The sequence below is a fragment of the Schistosoma haematobium genome, chromosome 3 (genome assembly GCF_000699445.3).
Source record: "Schistosoma haematobium chromosome 3, whole genome shotgun sequence".
NCBI lineage: Eukaryota > Metazoa > Platyhelminthes > Trematoda > Strigeidida > Schistosomatidae > Schistosoma > Schistosoma haematobium.
The window spans coordinates 1,452,865-1,473,788 of NC_067198.1; the positions used below are offsets into that span (position 1 = coordinate 1,452,865).

Sequence of the window (20,924 nt, forward strand, 5' to 3'; positions counted from 1 at the left end):
GAAGCAAAGTTTTGTTTTGGCACAATAAATTTAACTACTAATATTTATAATTAAGTAGTGTAATTCTTTATAACGAATTTATTTAACTTGCGGCAAATACATTCCTTCTATACTCTCATAAATTCGATATAAATGTGCATTAAAAATTACTATTTGGGGTGTAGGTATGTATGAATGTGTACATAATGTCTTCATTTTATGGCGTTGTTATTCAACAATAAATGAGAATATCAACAACAACAGTAATAATACAAACGAATTAAAGGAAAGGGTGGGGAATATATATATGAACTTGTTTGTAGGTATTCAGTTGAGGTTAACTTTATAAGGACCCTGTATATAAGAGTCTTATTATTTAATTAATGGTAGATAGTTATGACACATCAAACCAGAATATAAAACTGGAGGGTTTTTTTAATCCGAATAAGGATTTATTGGTGATTGATAACGATAAAGATTAGTGTCATATTGATTTTGTGAATTAGATTTCAACAAAACTTTGTTTGTTGATGATTTCCACTTTTTTCTACGTTCACGAAACCTTGATTTGTGTGGTCTTTGTTGTTGTGGTCGTTGCTGTTGTCTTTGTAATTGATGAATTTCATTTAAATAAGTAGTTTGTGCATTATTTATTTCAAGATTTAAATGACTACTGAAATCATTATTAGTAGTATTCTGATTTGTAGATAAATGAGATGGATAATTATAATTGTGATGGTTGTTTAATTTAGTTTTTAGATTTAAATTAGATAATGGTTTATTGAATTCATTATAATTTGGTGAATCAGATAATTCAGATGGAGCTGAACGTAGAATTTTTAATGGTCTCCCAAGATGTTGTTGATGATGATTTTGTATAGTTTGTGGTTGAACTAGATTAGATAGACTTGCTTGATTTTTATTACATAAATGTGATGCTGATTCTTTACGAATAGCATTTAATGATTGACGAAATTCAATTGATTCACGATTCCATAAACCTAAGAAAGTCACCTGAAAAAAGAGGAATACAGATTAAATATCAGAAGGGGTTTTGTGGATATTATAGTAATTTTAATAGTTGAGGTCATGAGTCAGTTGAAGCTAGACCACCACGGAAAACCTGGACGTACAATATGACCGTTTCGTCCTATTGTGGAATTCCTCGGCAGTGCGACTCTACAATCCCGCCTCACGAGATTCCAACCTAGGGCCTTCGACCTTTCGTGAGAACGCTTAACCTCTCGACCACTGAACTTGTTAGCATCCAACGGTATTAATGTCTAACTTCAACTAATCCATGAAGTTAGCGACACATCTACCATTGTCTTTAGTGAGTTATCATCTCACAACAGACCCGGCTGAACTCTACTGGTCACTGCTTCTTACTAGAACTCCAGGAAATACTTCTTGAAGCTAGTCAGTGGTCTAGGTGTTAGACGTTCGCTTGTGAGATCAGTAGGTTCTGGATTCGAATCTCGCGGGTGGAAGGATCCTGTATGCACACTGCTGAGACGTCCCACAATGAGACGAAATAGCCGTCCAGTAGTTCCAAGTTTTCAATTCACATCTAACATTTATCGGTTCATGATCTCAATCGAAACTCGACAATCTTCACAAACTTATACTGATAAATATTAAATGAGTTCAGATAATTTACAATGGATAGAAAGGTGATATTTTGCATATATATCATATATATATATATATATATATATATATATATATATATATATATATATATATATATATATATATATATAATATATCACATAGTTCTGATAATCTTCGTCTTCTTATATCATTATCGAAATCTATAATCAATCATAAGGTATTTCATCACTGATACTACTGAATCAGAATTTCATTATTATTATCTAGGAATTCAAGGAGGATATGTGTACTCAACTTACAATCTTCTTTATTATAACTATTAGAATTTACGAAAGAATGAAAATAGTTTTACTCTGATCAACTAATTATTACATCTGAAAGAAAGAACGAGAGAGTGAGATAGGCGGGCGGGTGGACGGGCGGTCTGACTGACTGGTAGGCAACTAGTCAGACGAAAAACTATCTCTATCGACATTCATGACATAATACTTTTAAACTAGTTACTAGATTACTACTTATCAAACTAACAACAACAAAAAAAAAACACTTCATATTCACATTCCATTCTTCTCTTCTTCCAGGGTCTCAATCCATTACTCTATAATTGGCAGGTGAATTGTTTTTTTCTTTTTTGTAGTTTTTAATTCGCTATTCGGTCTAATAACCTTTTCTATTGTCTTTGTAATTCTAATTTGTACTAGTCATTTAATATTTGTCTACTAATTTCTTCGTTCTTTTTATATTGTTGTCTATTTACCGCCTTTCCACTCCCCCCTCCGTCTCTACAACCACGCACGCACGCATGCAGGCACACGCACCCACACACACAGGGGGAGACCTACTTACATACATATTGACATTTTCATCCTCCTTTTGAATTAGCAAAATGTAAAAAAAAAAAAGAAAAAAACATTTATCATAGGGAACATTTCATAAAGAAGCCATATGTATCCATGTCTGTTTTCAATGTAAATAATAATAATAATAATAATAATGATAATAATGCAGATCATTGAAACATACCAAAGAATAAAGGTGGATCGATTATTGAATTTTGACAGATTATAATTGTAGAATAAGAAAATTGAATTCTTTGTTTATTTGTTTGTTTGTTTAGTTCCTTCTTTCTTTTTTTTCTTCAGAAAATGATGAAACACAAAACTAACCATTGTAAGATTAGTATGGGGTTGTGGAGATTATTTAAGTTTTTGATTGAGATCATGAACCGATTGATGTTAGACCACCGTTGGAAATGTGGAAGCATCAGATGACTGGTTCGTCCTATTGTTGGACTACTCAGCGGTGAGCATTTACGATCCCAACTCGCGGGATTTGAATCCAAGGCATACAATCTCGCGCACGAACGCCCAACCTACTAGACCAATGAGGCGGTATCCAATAGTGTTAATGTCTAACCTCAACCAATCCACGAAATTGCGCAATCATCTTCCATTTTACTGAAGTAGATACCTGTCTCTACCCAAAACGGATCATCCTTGATGAAGAGTGCCACAATAGGACGAAACGGCTGTCTAGTGTTTTCAGGTTTTCTATGTCGGTCTAGCTTAAATCGACTCATGATCTCTACTATTGAAATTACCATAATATTCACAAAAACCCCTTGTGAAATTAACATTTGTTTATATTATGAAATGAAGATTGATTGAATGGTTAAGTGTTCGCACATGCGAGACCGATACGTCCTGGGTTCGAATATCGTTGGGTGAGATTGTGGATGCACATTACTGAGAAACCCCATACTAGGAGGAAATGAATATCCAGTACTTATACGTTTTCTATGGTGGTCTAGTTTTAATTGACTCATGAATTTAAATCTTATAATTACTAAAATCTCTACAGAAACACCTTTCTGGTAAAAGATGAATGTATTTTAAATTTAAATGGTTGACATCATGAGTCAGTTGGAGTTGAACCACCATGGAAAACCAGGAAGCACTGGATGGCCGTTTCGTCCTATTGTGAGACTCCTCAACAGTGCGCATCTACGATCCTGCCTCGCGAGATTCGGAACCAGGACCTATCAGTTTTGTGCGTGAACGCTTAACCTCTAGACCACTGAGCCGACATCCAACGGTATTGATGTCTAACTTCAACCATTGAAATTATTATAATATCCACAAAAACCCTTCTGATATGTATTTTAAATTGTGTAAGTCATTTGAGTTTAATTGTCGTTTGATTTGTGATTAGGGAATTGCATAGAGCTTAAAGGCAGTAGTAGAAAATATTTATAGAAATGATTTCAGTGAGACTATAATTTATGGACGACATTTGTGTGACGCTAAAGAGACCTTGAGAATGTCCACCTAGGGAATACGTCTAAATGAGGGTTATAAACCAGTGTAAAGAATTAGAATTAATATTAACGGTTGATAGTTAGGGTTAAGAATCAAATATAGACTTTTCATAACGAACTGACATCAGCCGTAATAATAAAAGTCTATTTAGTCAAATGAATGAACTTCGCGCCAAAATTCAAGACTTTTAATCATAACTCTGATTGGTTCGTCCATAAACCATAGTCTCGTCATGATTTCATTTCCTGATGAAAAATATCCCTAGTTTGTAATCTAAGATGGATGGTGGCTAGCAGTAGAATCCAAGAAGCATGTTTTGTCCTGTTTGGGACTCGTCATCTGGATGTATGTGTATCTCAGAGTTGATGTTCATTCCAGCACTCGAACCCAGTATCGTTCACTTCAAATGCCATCACATTATCTACTTAGCTACTGAGTCCAGATAGCCACTTGCTTGTGCAATAGGGTGAAGTTTAAATTCACTTGGTATTGTTTACTTAAATCTTTGCTTATAATGTTTGTGAATTAAGGCAATATCGATGCAATACACACAATATTCGCATATACCAATAAGAGACTGATCAAGTGCAGTCCTAAACATCGAAAGGGATGATTCAAGTAAGCCATACCAAGTGGATTTATCCCTAGTTTGATATTGTTCAACCCGGTTAATCATCTTGAGAGCGAATATTCAAATCAGGTTCTTTCATGTAAAAATATTCATGTTAAAGGATTTTATAAAGATAACTAATTGATTTTAATCATTGAAATCCATTGAACAATGGTATTGCGTTCATTCATTAATAACTGGATGATTTTATACATATTCCCAATTCTACCTCAATTTCATGGATTGGTTTCAGTTAGACATTAACACCATTAGATACCGGCAATTTCAGTAGTCGAATGGTTAAGCATTCACGTGCGAGATCATAAGACCTCGAGTTCGAGTCCTATGAAGTGGGATTTCGGATGTGCATTGCTGAGAAGTCCAATGCTAGAATGAAATGGCCGTTCAGTGCTTTCATAACGATCTAGCTTTAATTGACTTATGAATTCAACCATAAAACTACTAGAATCACCACAAAACCCCTTCTGATAAATATCATCATATGTTCACTAGAAACTGGCTTCAAGAGATATTTCCTAGAGTTCTAGTGAGAAGCAGTGACCGTTGATTGGTGGAGTTCAACCGGGTCAGTTTTGAGATAGGAACTTACTGAAGTCAATGGTGGATATGTGGATCAATTTCATGTATTGATTGAAGTTAAACATTAACACTGTTGGACGCTAACATTTTCATTTGTCTAGAGGTTAAGCGTTTGCGCAGGTGACCGATACGTTCTGGGTTCGAATCTTGCGAGGTGCCGGATCGTGGATGTTCACTGTTGAGGAGTCCCACAATAGGACGAAACAACCATCCAGTGCTACTAGGTAGTCTAACTTCAATTGACTCATAAAATCAATTATCAGATTATTGTAATCTCCACAAAATATTCCCTTTCTAATCATAATGAAATATACGAAATAAATCTATTACATAATCATTCATACTTAATAAAATGAATATACCATTATAATAGAGACTTAAATGAATCCCTGTGGTGAATGATAACTAAATTGAATCACGGTTAAATCACAGTAGGAAACTTGAAAATATTAAAAGTGACAATTTTCATTTCACAACCGTCTATCCCTGTGTGTGTGTGTTTGTGTATGTGTGATGTATGTATGTGTGTTTGTTTGTTTGTAAAGAATAAATGTCTGTTTTGTGTTCGTTGTATTAAACTAATGAGGTAGTGAAACATTTTGATTTTTGTTATTGATGAAGTTTTATTCACTAAGATGAATAGTTTGGTTATAAAGTTTTTCATTGAGATCATGAACCGATTGATGTTAGACCATCACAATTGAAAACCTTGTCGGGTAGAGACAGGTATCTACCCCAGTACAACGAAAGTTGGTCGCGCAATTTCGTGGATTGGTTGATGTTAGGAACTATCACTATTGGATGCCGGCTCAGTGGTCCAGTTGGTTAAGCGTTCGCGCGCGAGACCGAAGGCCCTGGGTTCGAGTCCCTTCGACGAGGGATCGTGGATGCGCACTGCTGAGGAGTCCCACAATAGGACGAAACGGCCGTCCAGTGCTTCCAGGTTTTCAATTGTGATGGTCTAACATCAATCGGTTCATGATCTCAATCAAAACTTAATAATCTCCACAACCCCTATACTAGTATAAAGTTTTTATTGTTCTTCTGAACAATTTCATCAGCATAAACTGATGAAAGCTCCATGACAAAATCATCCAATTCAAAGAACTAAAGTCCATTGAAACAATCTACCTAAGCTATAAGTGTTTTCTACCATCTCAATTACAGTTTATAAGTGATTATATGAAGATTTCATGTAAGTTGAAGATTGTCTTATTACATCATCAATCAAAAGGGTATTGAATAGTTGTTTTTATCTTATTATAAAACTATACAACAATGAACAAATCTCATTTAACAAAATGTTGAACCTAGAACTAACTGGTCTTGAAGAGAATATAAACTCAGAAGGGGTTTTGTGAATAGTTGAAATCATGAGTTTATTGAAAATAGTACCACCATGGAAAATCAGGAAGTACTGGGCGGCTGTTTCATCCTATTGTGTGACCGCTCAGCAGTGCGCATTTATGATCCCGATTCACGAGATTCCAACCCAGAACCTATCGTTTTTGTGCGTGAGCACTTAAGCATTAAACCACTAAGCCGGCATCCAACTGTGTTGATATCTAATTTAAACTAATCCAAGAAATTGAGCGAAACATCCTCTATTGTCTTCAGTGAATTACTATCTCACGACAGACCCGACTGAACTCTACTAGACACTGTTTCTCACTAGAACTCCAGAAAATACCTCTTGAAGCCAGTCACTAGTGAGCATATGTTGATTAATATCGGAAGGGGTTTTTGTAGATATTATAGTAATCTCAATAGTTGAATTCATAAGTCAATTGGAGCTAGATCACTATTGGAAAACCTGGAAGAATGAAAGGTGCTGGTTTCAAATCTCGCCAGGCAAGATCGTGGATGTGCACTACTGAGGAGTCTCACAATAAGATGAAACAGCCGTCCAGTGCTTCTAGGTTTTCCATGGTGGTCTAGCTTCAATTGACTCATGACCTCAACTATTAGAATATGAACTTTTTAAGTAACCAATACAATAGTTTCAAATTAGATGTTAATACTTGCTTCATGCTACTCTTCAACAGTAGGTACCTACGCATCAATAAGTAGGCTTTAATTCATAGCGAAGATTATTATTCAAATATACATCAATCAAAAATGTAAATCGAGAGTTCCATAAATTCGTTGAATATCATCTTTTTATAATCGTTTTCAGAAGAGACCAAAAGGAGAATTCTTTCGAACAAACAATACTCTGACATGCAAACTGGTAAGAATCAAAGATTCAATATACAAGGAGGAACAACAGAATTGTATTTAAGAAATCGAATGTCACATATGTAGGTGAAATATTAAGACAACTGAATGTGAGAGTGAAGGAATACAAACTATGCTGAAAGCGATAGCATTACACTCAATAGAATAGGGTTATACAATTGATTTCAATGGTATAAGAATCCAAAAAGAAGGTTATAATTCTTACAAAGAAGGAAGACTAACCGCCAAAGACCTCCTATATAGTAATATAATTTAAATCTATATAAACAAAGCGAAGATCTATAGTGATTAGTAGTGGAATGCAGGATACAAGCCACTTTCTCCTAATTGGAACTCGTCAACTGTATGTATCTTTATCGTAGAGTTGATGTCCGCTCTAGAACTTCAACCCAGCATCGATCACTTCAAACGCCATCGCGTTATCCACTTAACTATTGAGTTCAAATAACCACTAGCTTGTGAAATGGGGGTGAAGTTTAAATTCATTTTTGATTGTTTATTTCAATCTTCACATTGATGTTTAGGATTAGAATTGATCAGTCTTTTATTGGCATATATGTATTCTGTACGGATTACTTCGATATTGCCTTAATTCACAAGCATTATATGCAAAGATAGATAATGGCTAGCAGTGGAATTCAGGACGCCCGTTTCGTCCTATTTTGAATTCAGTAATTAAGTGGATAATACAATGAAGTTTGAAGCAAACAGTACCGGCTTCGAGCCCCAGACTGGATATCAATTCTGGTATTGTCTGTTTATATCCTCTTATTGATGTTTAAGACTTCAATTGATCAGCCTCTTACTGGCCTATATACATCTTGTAAGGACTGCATCGATATTTGCTTTAAGTTATAAGCATTATAAACGAATATAAGAAAGAATTAGAAGAAGTTTTGTGAAGATTTTTTTTAGAAATTTCACTGGTTGAAATCATGAGTCAATTAAAGCAAGGCCACCATGGAAAACCTGGGAGCCACTGGACGGTCGTTTCGTCCTATTGTGAGACTTTTTAGCAGTGCGTATCCATGATCTCGCCCTCTCCCCACCGCGAGATTCGAATCCATGACCTATCAATCTCGTTCGCGAGACTGATGGTCTAATTTCAATGGACTCATGATTTCAACCAATGGAATATAAGAAATTTTAACAATTTACTTACTTGTAATTGATTCGTATATTTTTTTGTATTTGAATCTTGTATACGTCTACCCATAATAAGCCATTTTTGATTTGATAATGATGAAGTGAAATGTCCATTTATAAATGGTAATAATGGATTACATGATGAACAACTTAATATTAATTCATTAATACCATCTAAATCATGTAATTGTGAATTTCTTGGTTGTCGATGTCGTTTTATTTTAGTTTTAGATTCAATTCTTTGATGATGATGATGAACTCCTTCATTGACATTGATTAATTTTGACTTGTATTGATTTTGTTTGGATACTTTCAATTCTCTTCTTGTTCTTAATTGATAAATCGGATCTAGTTCATTATCATGATTATTCAAGTGATTACGTCTTCTTCTTCTTCTTCTTTTTGTTCTTCGACTATTTCGTTTACGACGATATTGATCAATATTACTTAATTGTGTACCATCATTACGTATTAATTTTAATGCTAAAGTTCTTGGTGTTAAATTTAATATGATTGATGCTTGATTCGGTTGTAAAATCATATCTTTGACAGAAGCTTTAAGAACTAAACAAAATCAATCAATCAATAAATAAATAAATCGATAAATCAATAAATCAATAAATAGATTATTTGATTATTTATGTGTATAAGATTAATATAGTTACGATATTGAGATGGTGAGGAAGATTTGTAGCTCAGGTAGATGATTTTGATGGAGTTTTGTTCTCTGAGCTGGATGGTTTGGTTGTGAAGTTTTCATCGTTCTTCTGAACAATAGCATGATACCATTGGATGAAGTTCTTCCTAGTTTACCGACTGATATTATTAAGAATTCAATGATAAACTTAACATCTTGGAGATTTTAGTGTTTCTACAAGACAGATAGGACTTTGGGTTTAATCCAGTATATGATAGTGGTTGAGTATTACTAAAAAAAGTCCTGGTATGGCCGAGAGTGGGGAGAGTTATCTCTCCCTCTCTAAATACTCTCACATAGTCAAGTGCATACAATCATTGACAAGGAAGACCTACTCATTACCTTCTCTTGGCAGGGCTGTTGTTTACGGAATTGAGAAGACGAAAAGTGAATATCCAGCGCTTTAATCGGGTTAGTGGATATAGAGGATCCATCTAGGCGATTTGTAAAACCCTGATTCCAAATGAATGGTGCAGATTAACTCCAGAATCCTGAGTAAACAAATGACGTATAAACTTATTGTTGATCACTGACTGCATCTGTTAAACTTGCTCCACTGAATTGTGGATCAAACCTTTAGGTCAAAGACTCTTGGCATGACCCTCTGAGAAAACCACCTGGTTCGGTTTGAGCATCGAGGCAGTATCCCAGCCCTAACACCAATCAAATGATTTTTGTACCCCCTTGTACCAATGTTCATGTGTTTAAATAAATAATAACATAAAATTCAGCAAAGATCATAGTTAAGGGTTATAATAATTAGCAATGCACCTTTAATTCGTTTGACATTTAATAGAATTCAATTATATTCTATAATGATTTCCTGATTGATTTATTAAACCAAGTTCATTCATTCATGTTTATGCATAGATTTTACATACGATCTATTTCAATGTTACTTACATTCTGACAGTTTTTTATGTTATGTAACTACTAGGTTATTTCTTACTTATGCCTGTTACTCCGAATGGAACATAAGCCGCCAACCAGCATTCTTCAACCCGTATTGGGTTATAGTTAGAGAATATAAGTGCACATCCACGATCCTACACAAAAAGGACTGGAACCCAGTACCTTCGATCTCACACGTCAACTCTTAATCTCAATACTACTGAACTGTCATCCAACTGGGTCGAGACAGTCGTTTAGTGCTTTCACGTTTTCAATGGTAGTCAAGCTTAGATCGATTCATGAATTCAACTGTTAAAATGACTACATTCTTAACAAATTCCCACTCTCTAAATGGTTAAATAATTAAGAAAATAATTACTCTCAATTGTAAAACTGGATTGATAAAACACAGAAGTAACAAACTGAAATAACTCCGCCTGTAGCTCTAACAGGGTTACTGCCGGTCCCAAGCCCGGATAAAGGAGGAGGGTTGGGCATGGGGTTAGCGCCCCCATCCCGTAGAAAACTAACTCGCTAAAAAAACGCTTACCAGAAAAAATAATCCAAACCATTTAAACTCTGCCCTGGGAGTTAGAAGGTCTTCAGTTAGAAGAATTATGACGCTTCATGGTGAAAGCCGAGTCCCTTCGGAAGCCACGAGGCCGATGCCCCTTCTAACAACTAGAGCAAAAATTTTTCTAGGTACATGGAACGTTCGAACAATGTGGGAAACCGGGAAGACCAGTCAAATAGCAATGGAAATGAGGAGATACAACTTAGCAGTACTGGGAATCAGCGAAACCCACTGGACCCAAGCTGGACAGAAAAGGCTAGCCACGGGAGAGATGCTGCTATACTCCGGTCACGAAGAGGAAAATGCTCCACACACTCAGGGAGTCGCTCTTATGCTGTCCAAAGTAGCACGAAATGCACTCGTAGGATGGGAGTCTCACGGATCCAGAATCATCAAAGCATCATTCAAAACAAAGAAGGAGGGGATTTTAATGAATATTATCCAATGTTATGCACCCACCAATGATAGCAACGACGACATTAAAGATAAGTTCTACGAGCGGCTGCAGTCAATCATTGAGAAATGCCCAAGAAAGGACCTAACTATTCTGATGGGAGATCTAAATGCCAAAGTCGGAATAGACAACACTGGATATGGAGATATTATGGGACGACATGGACTGGGAGAAAGAAACGAAAATGGAGAAAGATTTGCAAGTTTGTGTGCATTCAACAAATAAGTCATAGGAGGCACAATATTTCCACACAAACGTATACACAAGGCTACATGGATCTCACCGGACCACACTACAGAGAACCAAATCGATCATATTTGCATCAACAAAAAATTCCGAAGGACGATGGAAGATGTGAGAACCAGGAGAGGTGCTGACGTAGCTTCAGATCACCACCTAGTTGTAGCCAATTTAAAACTGAAGCTAAAGAAAAACTGGACAAGTGGACAAACAGCACTACAAAGGTTCAATACAGCCTTCCTTCGAGATACTGACAAACTCAATGAATTCAAGATAGCTCTCAACAACAGGTTCCAAGCCTTACAAGATCTACTGAAGGAAGAAGAAACTACTATGGAGGACAACTGGAAAGGCATCAAGGAAGCATTAACTTCAACGTGTCAAGAGGTTCTGGGCCTAAAGAAACACCATCATAAGGAGTGGATCTCTATAGAAACACTGGACAAGATCAAAGAAAGAAGGAACAAGAAGGCAGCAATTAACAACAGCCGAACACGAACAGAGAAAGTCCAAGCACAAGCTGAGTACATAGAAGCAAACAAACAAGTGAAGAGGAGCATTAGAGCCGACAAGAAGAAATACGTGGAAGAACTAGCAACGACGGCAGAAAAAGCTGCTAGAGAAGGAAATATGAAACAGCTTCACGATACAACGAAGAAACTATCAGGGAAATACAGTAAACCAGAGAGGCCGGTCAAAGACAAAGAAGGCAAGCCAATCACCGAAATTCAACAACAGTGTAACAGATGGGTAGAATACTTCGAGGGACTCCTGAATAGGCCGGCTCCAATGAATCCACCGGACATCGAAGCAGCACACATAGATCTTCCTATAGATGTCAACCCACCAACGACGGAAGAAATTAGAATGGCCGTCAGACAAATCAAGAACGGGAAAGCAGCAGGACCCGACAACATACCAGCTGAAGCACTGAAATCAGACATCGAAGCAACCACAAGCATGCTATACCTTCTATTCAAAAGGATTTGGGAGGAGGAACAAGTGCCGATGGACTGGAAAGAAGGACACCTCGTCAAGATTCCAAAGAAAGGAGATCTGAGCAAATGTGAAAACTACAGAGGCATAACACTACTGTCAATACCAGGGAAAGTCTTCAACAGAGTGTTGCTGAACCGGATGAAGGATGCAGTAGACGCCCAACTTCGAGATCAACAAGCTGGATTCCGAAAGGATCGGTCGTGCACAGACCAAATTGCAACACTACGGATCATCGTCGAACAATCAGTTGAGTGGAACTCATCACTATACATCAACTTCATTGATTATGAAAAGGCATTCGACAGTGTAGATAGGAGGACATTATGGAAACTTCTTCGACACTACGGAGTTCCTCAGAAGATTGTCAACATTATCCGGAACTCATACGACGGACTACAGTGCAAAGTCATGCATGTAGGACAGATAACAGATGCATTCCAAGTAAGGACTGGAGTAAGACAAGGCTGTTTACTCTCTCCCTTCCTCTTTCTTCTGGTGGTCGACTGGATTATGAAGACCTCAACATCTGAAGGAAAACACGGAATACAATGGACAGCTCAGAATCAATTAGACGATTTGGACTTCGCAGACGACCTAGCCCTCCTATCACGTACACACGAACAGATGCAGATGAAGACAGCCAGTGTAGCAGCAGTCTCTGCATCAGTAGGCCTCAGCATACACAAAGGGAAAACCAAGGTCCTCAAATTCAAGGCGGAGAACAGCAATCCAATCACTCTTGATGGCGAAACTCTGGAAGATGTAGAGTCCTTCACATACCTGGGAAGCATCGTCGATGAACAAGGAGGTTCAGATGCAGACGTAAAAGCGAGGATCGGCAAAGCAAGAGTCGCATTCCTACAATTGAAGAACATATGGAACTCAAAACAACTTTCAACCAATATCAAAGTGAGAATCTTCAATACGAACGTCAAGGCAGTTCTACTGTATGGAGCTGAAACTTGGAGAACTACAACAACCACAATCAAGAAAGTACAAGTATTTATAAATAGCTGCCTACGCAAGATACTCAACATCCACTGGTCGGATACCATCAGCAATAGCCTTCTGTGGGAGAGAACAAACCAACTTCCAGCTGAAGAAGAAATTAGGAAAAGACGATGGAAATGGATAGGACATACATTACGCAAATCGTCAAACTGCATCACGAGGCAAGCCCTAACTTGGAACCCTGAAGGGAAGCGAAAAAGAGGAAGGCCAAAGAACACATTGCGTCGGATAATAGAAGCAGATATGAAAAGGATGAATTACAACTGGACGGAGCTGGAAAGGATTGCCCAGGACAGGGTTGGATGGAGAATGCTGGTGAGTGGCCTATGCTCCTTCACGAGGAGTAACAGGCGTAAGTAAGTAAGTAAGTAAGTAAGTAACAAACTGAAATACTAAACTACTATTGCATTAAGTTATATATAACTAGTTAACTAGTAATAGTGTTCAACAACTTTCAACAACTTTTCATACCTTTGCTTTAATATCATATACCGTTTCTAAGCATTCAGTTACCATAGTTAGTTGGTAATCTACAATGAAAGCTTTAGGAAGGATTATCTTACAGCATCTGTCAATTATAACTCAGGTATTTACCTCAAACAATAGAAGAATGGTTCAACAAAGTTATAGATCGATTGAAATTAGACACTAACATAGTTAAGTGCTGGCAACTTCAATGTTCTAAAGATTAAGCGTTTGCCCATGAGACCGAATTTCCTGGGTTCGAGTCCGTTTAGTGTGAGATCATGGATGTGCACTGTTGAGGAGTCACATTCTAGAATGAAACGGCCGTTCAGTATTCTTAGGTTTTCAATGGTTGTCTAACATTCATTCAATCACTAAAATCTCCACAAACCTTCATTCTAATTATAACTCAGTTAATTAGTGAAGGTTTTCAGTGATAAGTGACGGGTATACACGTGTATACAGTCGACTGGTTTATCTCCTAATCATCATTGTTACAATTAAAAAGGATAAGTATCAGAAAGGTTTTTGTGGAGATTGTAGTAATTTAAACAGTTGAGATCATGAGTCAGTTGAAGCTAGATCACCGTGGAAAACCTGGAAGCACTAGACTGGCTTCAAGATATATATCCTGGAGTTCTAGTGAGAAGCAGTGACCAGTGGAGTTCAACCGGGTCAGTTGTGAAGCAGTAACTCACTGATGATAATGATGGTGGATGTGTCTCTCGATTTCGTGGATTAGTTGAAGTTAGACATTAACACCGTTGGATGCCGGTCATCTCAGTGGTCTAGTGGTTAAGTGCTCGCGCGCGAAACCAGTAGGTCCTGGGTTCGAATCTCGCAGAGGGCGAGGTCGTGGATGTGCACTGCCAAGGAGTCCCGCAATAGGACGGAACGACCGTCCAGTTCTTCCAGGTTTTCCATGGTGATCTAGCTTCAATTGACTCATAGTCTCAACTGTTTGAATTAAAAAGGATAAGGAAATAAATGTCTACAATCATATAAAATTATCGTTTTAATGAATTTCATGTAAGCTTGGAAAGAACTGGAGAGAATTGTCCACGACAGGATTGGATGAAGAGTGCTGGTAGATGGCCTATATTCTTCCATAAGGAGTAACAGGCGTAAGTAAATGTAAGCGTCAAAATGGACTGACACAATTATATAACATGACATAGTTTCTAGTAATTCCATTCCCTCTCGTCCTTTCAGAATCATATCCATATATTGAATTCTCAAAGATCATATAAGAAAAAAATAATCAATAAATACTCACCTACATCAGCCATACAATAACTACTGGCAATATTTTCTAAAGTAATTGCTTGTTCACAAGGTACACATGTTACAGCTGAAATAAGTAAAATGAGTAAAATAAGTAAGAAAAACAGAATCAATTAATGTTAGATTATTATTATTATTATTACTGATTATTCGAACATATGAATATTGGTATAAGGGAGGGGCACCAGATATATATACACCACACAAGTCACTTGATTTGAATATGGGATATGATAATGCCTTGGTGTCCAAACCGAAGCAGGTGGTTCTCTTAGGGGACCATACTCGGAGATTTTGACCTAATTTTTTGTTTGAACACATAAATCTTCGTACAAAGTGGCACCAGATACATATGCGCCACACAATAATAATACGAATATGAAGAATATAAAGAATGTAAGGTGAGTATAAGAAAAAGGGTTACAATAACGAACAAAAATTAGTGTATGATAGTGAAATGATTATAATGGGAGAGCCAGTCCAATTAGCAACAGTATAGCCAGAGAGAATATTTCCACTTAAAGAGGTTACGTCTTTTTTATGAAGAAAGTAAAATAAAGTTACAGCAGGATCTCCATCGGCTTCTATTCTGAGCCATATCTGATAACGTCTCTAGCCACTGTGTTGCACCATCTCTAGGACCCCAACCAGGGAGTTGCGAAGGACTGACAGAAGTCAGTCCTGCACAGCTTTCTTCCATACCGCAACACCATGTCATACACTGACAACCTCTCCGCTTTTTCCAATCAGTCCCAGTGTCGGTAAATAATGAACGACGTGTAATTCTCTGGGACAACATTCCTAGAACATATTCAAGCCACCGAAGTCGATGTTTCAAGGTAGTGAAACTAACTGAATTATCGTCTCTGTGTCCAAACACACGATGCTGAACGTCCGCATTACTAACATGGTGTAGCCACTGGATGTCAGCAATCCTTCGGAGACGACGATGGTCAGACACAGAGAGTTGTTAAACATCCTCAACTCTGAGATACCAGATTTCAGAAGCATACAGCAAAACTGCTCTCACTGACGTACTGACATCACGAAGGCGCTAAAGTTGGTCTAGATTGGCATAAGCCTCTCTGGCTTTCACTATACGTACATTGATCTCATCACTCACACCCCCAACAGCACTTATCGGCTACCTAGATACACGGACTTCTGCTCACCATCCAGGGTGAGTACAGGATCAGGGTCTTGGCAGTCTTGTATAAGTACTTTGCAATTAACAGGTACGAAGCACATACCGTACCTACGGACATTGATTACCAACTGATTAAGTACGGATTGCATGGCTTGGATATTATCGCACAGTAAGACAATATCATCCACATACTCAAGGTTGAGAAGTCTTTCTTCAGACAACAGATTCACGCCGCCACGCGTGTGCTAGATTCCATTTCTAGCTATCATCCAACTCTGCTTACAATCTTAGTGACTTAATGGCAAATATCGAAACAATTCGTATAGAATGTACATATACCAATAAGAGATTGGCCAATTACAGTCCTAACAATAAATGGGACGATTCAAACAACTAATATAAAATTAATGAAAATGTGTTTATAACTCGATATAGATTAAACATCACTTTCTACTAGTGATAATCATTAATATCCGTCTTTATCTCCCCTTCATCATATTAGTTAGACAGTCTATGAATGGTGTAAAACTTATTACCAGGATTACAAATGTAGATAAGATTAATAATAGAATATGTGCAAGCACACACACAGACCCACACACACATACATTTATACATGTTCAGATTAATGTATATCATCATTGTGTTATTCTTTTGTTATACATTTTAGAGAAGTAAAACTCTTCTCAGTAGGCTTGACTGAAAAATAATGGTCATCTAAAAAAAACATATGATAACAACAACAAACTAACTAACCCCTACTGAGTTGGATTGTTTAATTTTTAAAAAAAAATCAGTATGGGGGTTTGTAAAGATTGTAGTAATTTTTAATAGTTGAATTCATGAATATCATTCAGTGTTTCCAAGTTTTCCATATTGGTAATCGCGCAGGGGGGGTGCAGGATGGTGGATGCGCACTGCTGAGGAGTCCCATACTAGGACAAAACGGCCGTACAGTGGCTTCCAGGTTTTCCATGGTGGTCTAGCTTCAACTGACTTATGATTTCAACTATTTAAATTACAAAAATCTCCACAAAACCCCTTCTGATATTATAAATCCACTCAGTATTGTTTATTTGAATCTTCTAATTGATTTGTATAGGACTGCAATTGATCAGTTTCTTATTGGCAAATGTACATCCTGTGCGTGTCGCCTCGATATAGCCTTAAGTCACAAGTATTATAAGCAGAGATGGATAGTGGCTAGCAGTGGAATCCGGTTTCATGTGCGTTTCGTTCCATTGGAGACTCATCAGATGGATCTACATGCATCTCAGAGTTAATGTTCACTTTAGGATGTGAACTTAATGTCATTCGCTCTAAACGCCATCGTGTTATTTACTTAGCTAATGAGTCCTGATAGCTGTTTGTTTATGCAATAGGATGAAGTTTAAATTTACTTGGTATTGTTTGTTTGAATCTTCCCATTGATGTTTAGTACTGCAATTGATCAATCTCCCTTATTGGCATATGTGCATACTGTGCATATTGCCACGATATCGCCTTGATTCACAGGTATTATAAACAAAGATGGATAGTGGCTAACAGTTTAGTTATAAACAACAATGTGAAGATTCAAGTAAACAATATCAAGTGAATTTAAACTTCACTACATTCCACAAGCAAGTGGGTTCGAGTCCAGCAGTGAACATCAATTCTGAGATGCAGTTACGTCTAGCTGACAAGTCCAAAATAGGACGAAGTGACGTATTAGATATGTTATCGACTGTATACTGATATACGTAAAGAAAAACAAATCAATGAAAAACAATAACTACCAAACATTGTAGTTGATTAACTGAGTTCATTTCATTTTGTCTACAGTAAATCTTTATTTATATTTTATTTATTTATTTTAACACATAGATATTGGTACAAGGAGGCACCAAATATATATGCGCCACACACATCTCATTTGATGTGTGAAGGCTATGATACTACCCGGGTGCTCAAATCAAAGCAGGTGGTTTTCTTAGGGGGCCACATCCGGAGCCTTCGACCTGAGGGTCTGATCCACAAGGCAGTGGAGCAACGTAAGGAGGTGTCGTCCCATGGTAGACGGTGACCAACTATTGTTTCATACGCCATTTGTTCCCTCAGGATACGGGAGCCCATGTGAACCATTAGTTTGGAATCAGGGTTTTCCAACTCCTGTAAGTGAAATCTCCATGTCCACCAACCCGGATAAGGAGCCAGTCATTCACTTTTCATCCTCTCAATTTCGTAACCAACACCCCCGCCACGAGGAGGTAGTGAGTAGGACTTCTTTGGCAGAGGCTATATACGCTTGGCCATGTTCTCACATGGCCAACTTTCGGCCGTACCAGGGCATTTTGGGACAAAATTTATATACATACTGATTTGTGGAAATAAATTCAATGTTATTCAAATGTAATTTACTTATGCCACTCACTAGTATAGAACGATTATTTTTTCAGGTTCATAAAGGTTCAATTTATTGATAAATAAAATAAACAAGAAAAATCATGATATAATAAAGTACATCAATACTAAGATCGTGAAAAGATTCAAGCTGACTAATCATTGAAATCTTGAAAACATTGTGAACTTGTTTGATCCTTAGATGGAATTTCTCAGTAGGACTGGGGTTGATGGTCAAGAATTCAATTTTCTGGTTGTAAAGTCATGGGTATGTACTGTTGTGAAGTCCCATACTAGGACAGAACGGATGTTGAATGTTCTCAAGCTTTCAACGTTTATCTGATTCAGATCGGTTTATGATCCTAATAAAATTTGACGATCACCACAACTCTATACCGATAGTTTTTGATTACAGTTGATAAAATGAATAAACGAATCTCGCAGGGCGGGATCGTGGATAAGCACTGCTGTGGAGTCCCATACTAGAACGAAACGGCCGTCCAGTACTTCCAGGTTTTCCATTGTGGTTTAACTTCAGTTGACTCATAAATTCAACGATAAAATTACAAAAATCGCCACAAAATTCCTTCTGATAATAATCATCATGTGCCCACTAGTGATTGGTTTCATGAGGTATTTCCTGGAGTTCTAGTGAGAAGCAGTGACCAGTGGAGTTCAACCGCCTCTTTTGTGAAATAGTAACTCACTGAAGACAATGGTGAATATGTTGTTCAATTTTGTGGATTAGTTGAAGTTAGACATTAACACCACTGGATTCCGGAAATTTCCGTTGTCTGCAATAAAACAGTTAATTCTTAGATCCATGATGAATGTTTTTTTATTTGATAATGAATACCACGGACATTTGGATGGTGTAACCATGAGGTCATCATTGGCCCCTCTACAAGCAGACATTTTTCTTGCAAAACTAGAAAATGGACCACTTAAGGACACAATCAGTCATCTGACATCTTACTGTTACCATATAGATGATACTTTCATGGTATTAGGAAAAGAACATTACAAGGATAATTAACTTAATACATTTAATACTGTTCATCCATACAATTGTCCCATAATAAGAACTGCTAATAAAAGAACATATCGCTACATCCATGTGTATTTACCAATTCAACTGCTCCTACGGGGTCAGTTGTATAGAACGTACAATTTGACAAGTCCATCATCATATAGAAGAACACTATTCGTTCTGATTGAGCAAAGGACAGGTAAGAATGATTAATAGTTCTATTCTCGCTTACTTGATAGTGGACACAGGTCATCAAGTTGACTTAAATAAAGCTTTTTACGTTATCAACTATATTCTACAAGTTAGTCTTTTGCACATGGCTGAAGTCATTGGAATCCATGTTCACAAAACCAAACCTTTACATCGAAAACAAGTTTATACAACCACTTTCGTTACCTTAGATACAGGTATAGGAGTGAGTTGGTAACAGAATATTGATAAACTATATCTGAATTTCTTCCACTTTACGTATTCTACATATCCTCAACATTCATACCTTGATTCTTACATAACTACTGTGAGAATGACCTCTCATCAAAATATTTCATTAATTCTTTTTATAAATTATGTAACGTGGCAACTGCTTGATTTTCGAATAATTACCTTGACTATTATAATCCTCTTCTAATTATTCAGTGTTAATTTATAATCAATCTGTCATTATATAATTACTATGTTACGTAACTACTCGTTGAGTATTATTTCATTCTTAATAGTTGAATTCATGAGTCGATATACACTAGACAACCATTGAAAACCTTGGATTACTCGACAACCGTTTCGTTCCAGTATATAACTTCTCAACAGTTCACATCCTTAATCTCACACTGAACGGACTCGAATCCAGTACTAACGTTCTCATGCGCGAATGCCTAGCTTCTAGATCATTGAGCCAACATCCAATGATGTTAAAATCTAATTTCAATAGATCTGTGATCTTGTTCAACCATTCATCCATTGTCTGAGGTAGGTACATGTCTCTACCCGATACAGATTGGACTCCACTGGTCACAGCTCAATAGTCTAGAGTTTAAGTGTTCGCGTGGAAGGCTGGAGGTCCTGGGTCTGAATCCCGTATGCGGGATGAAAATTGTCTCCTCAATCAACGTAGATGTTAAACAGTTAGAAGTCAAATGTTTAAACCCATATTCTCACCACTCACTCATCCCACTAGTATTGAAAAATTTATCTTGTTTCCCTAATAATAAAACAGTAAATATATTCCTTAGACTAGAAAAACAAAGA

At 37.0% G+C, this 20,924-nt stretch overlaps 1 protein-coding gene across 1 annotated transcript in view; it reads right to left on the reverse strand.

Moving 5' to 3' along the window:
• Window positions 1–414: 414 nt before the first annotated feature.
• The window catches only part of SFRP5_1 (Secreted frizzled- protein 5), a gene marked incomplete at its 3' end in the record, with an annotated part of 33,924 nt that continues 13,414 nt past the window's right edge, over window positions 415–20,924 (reverse strand). The window contains exons 2-4 of the mRNA XM_012940061.3: window positions 15,113–15,187; window positions 8,522–9,069; window positions 415–993 (exon numbers count right to left, since the gene is read on the reverse strand). Of these exons, the coding sequence (XP_012795515.2) occupies window positions 415–993; window positions 8,522–9,069; window positions 15,113–15,187 (1,202 nt within the window). The remainder of the gene's footprint in view (window positions 994–8,521; window positions 9,070–15,112; window positions 15,188–20,924) is intronic.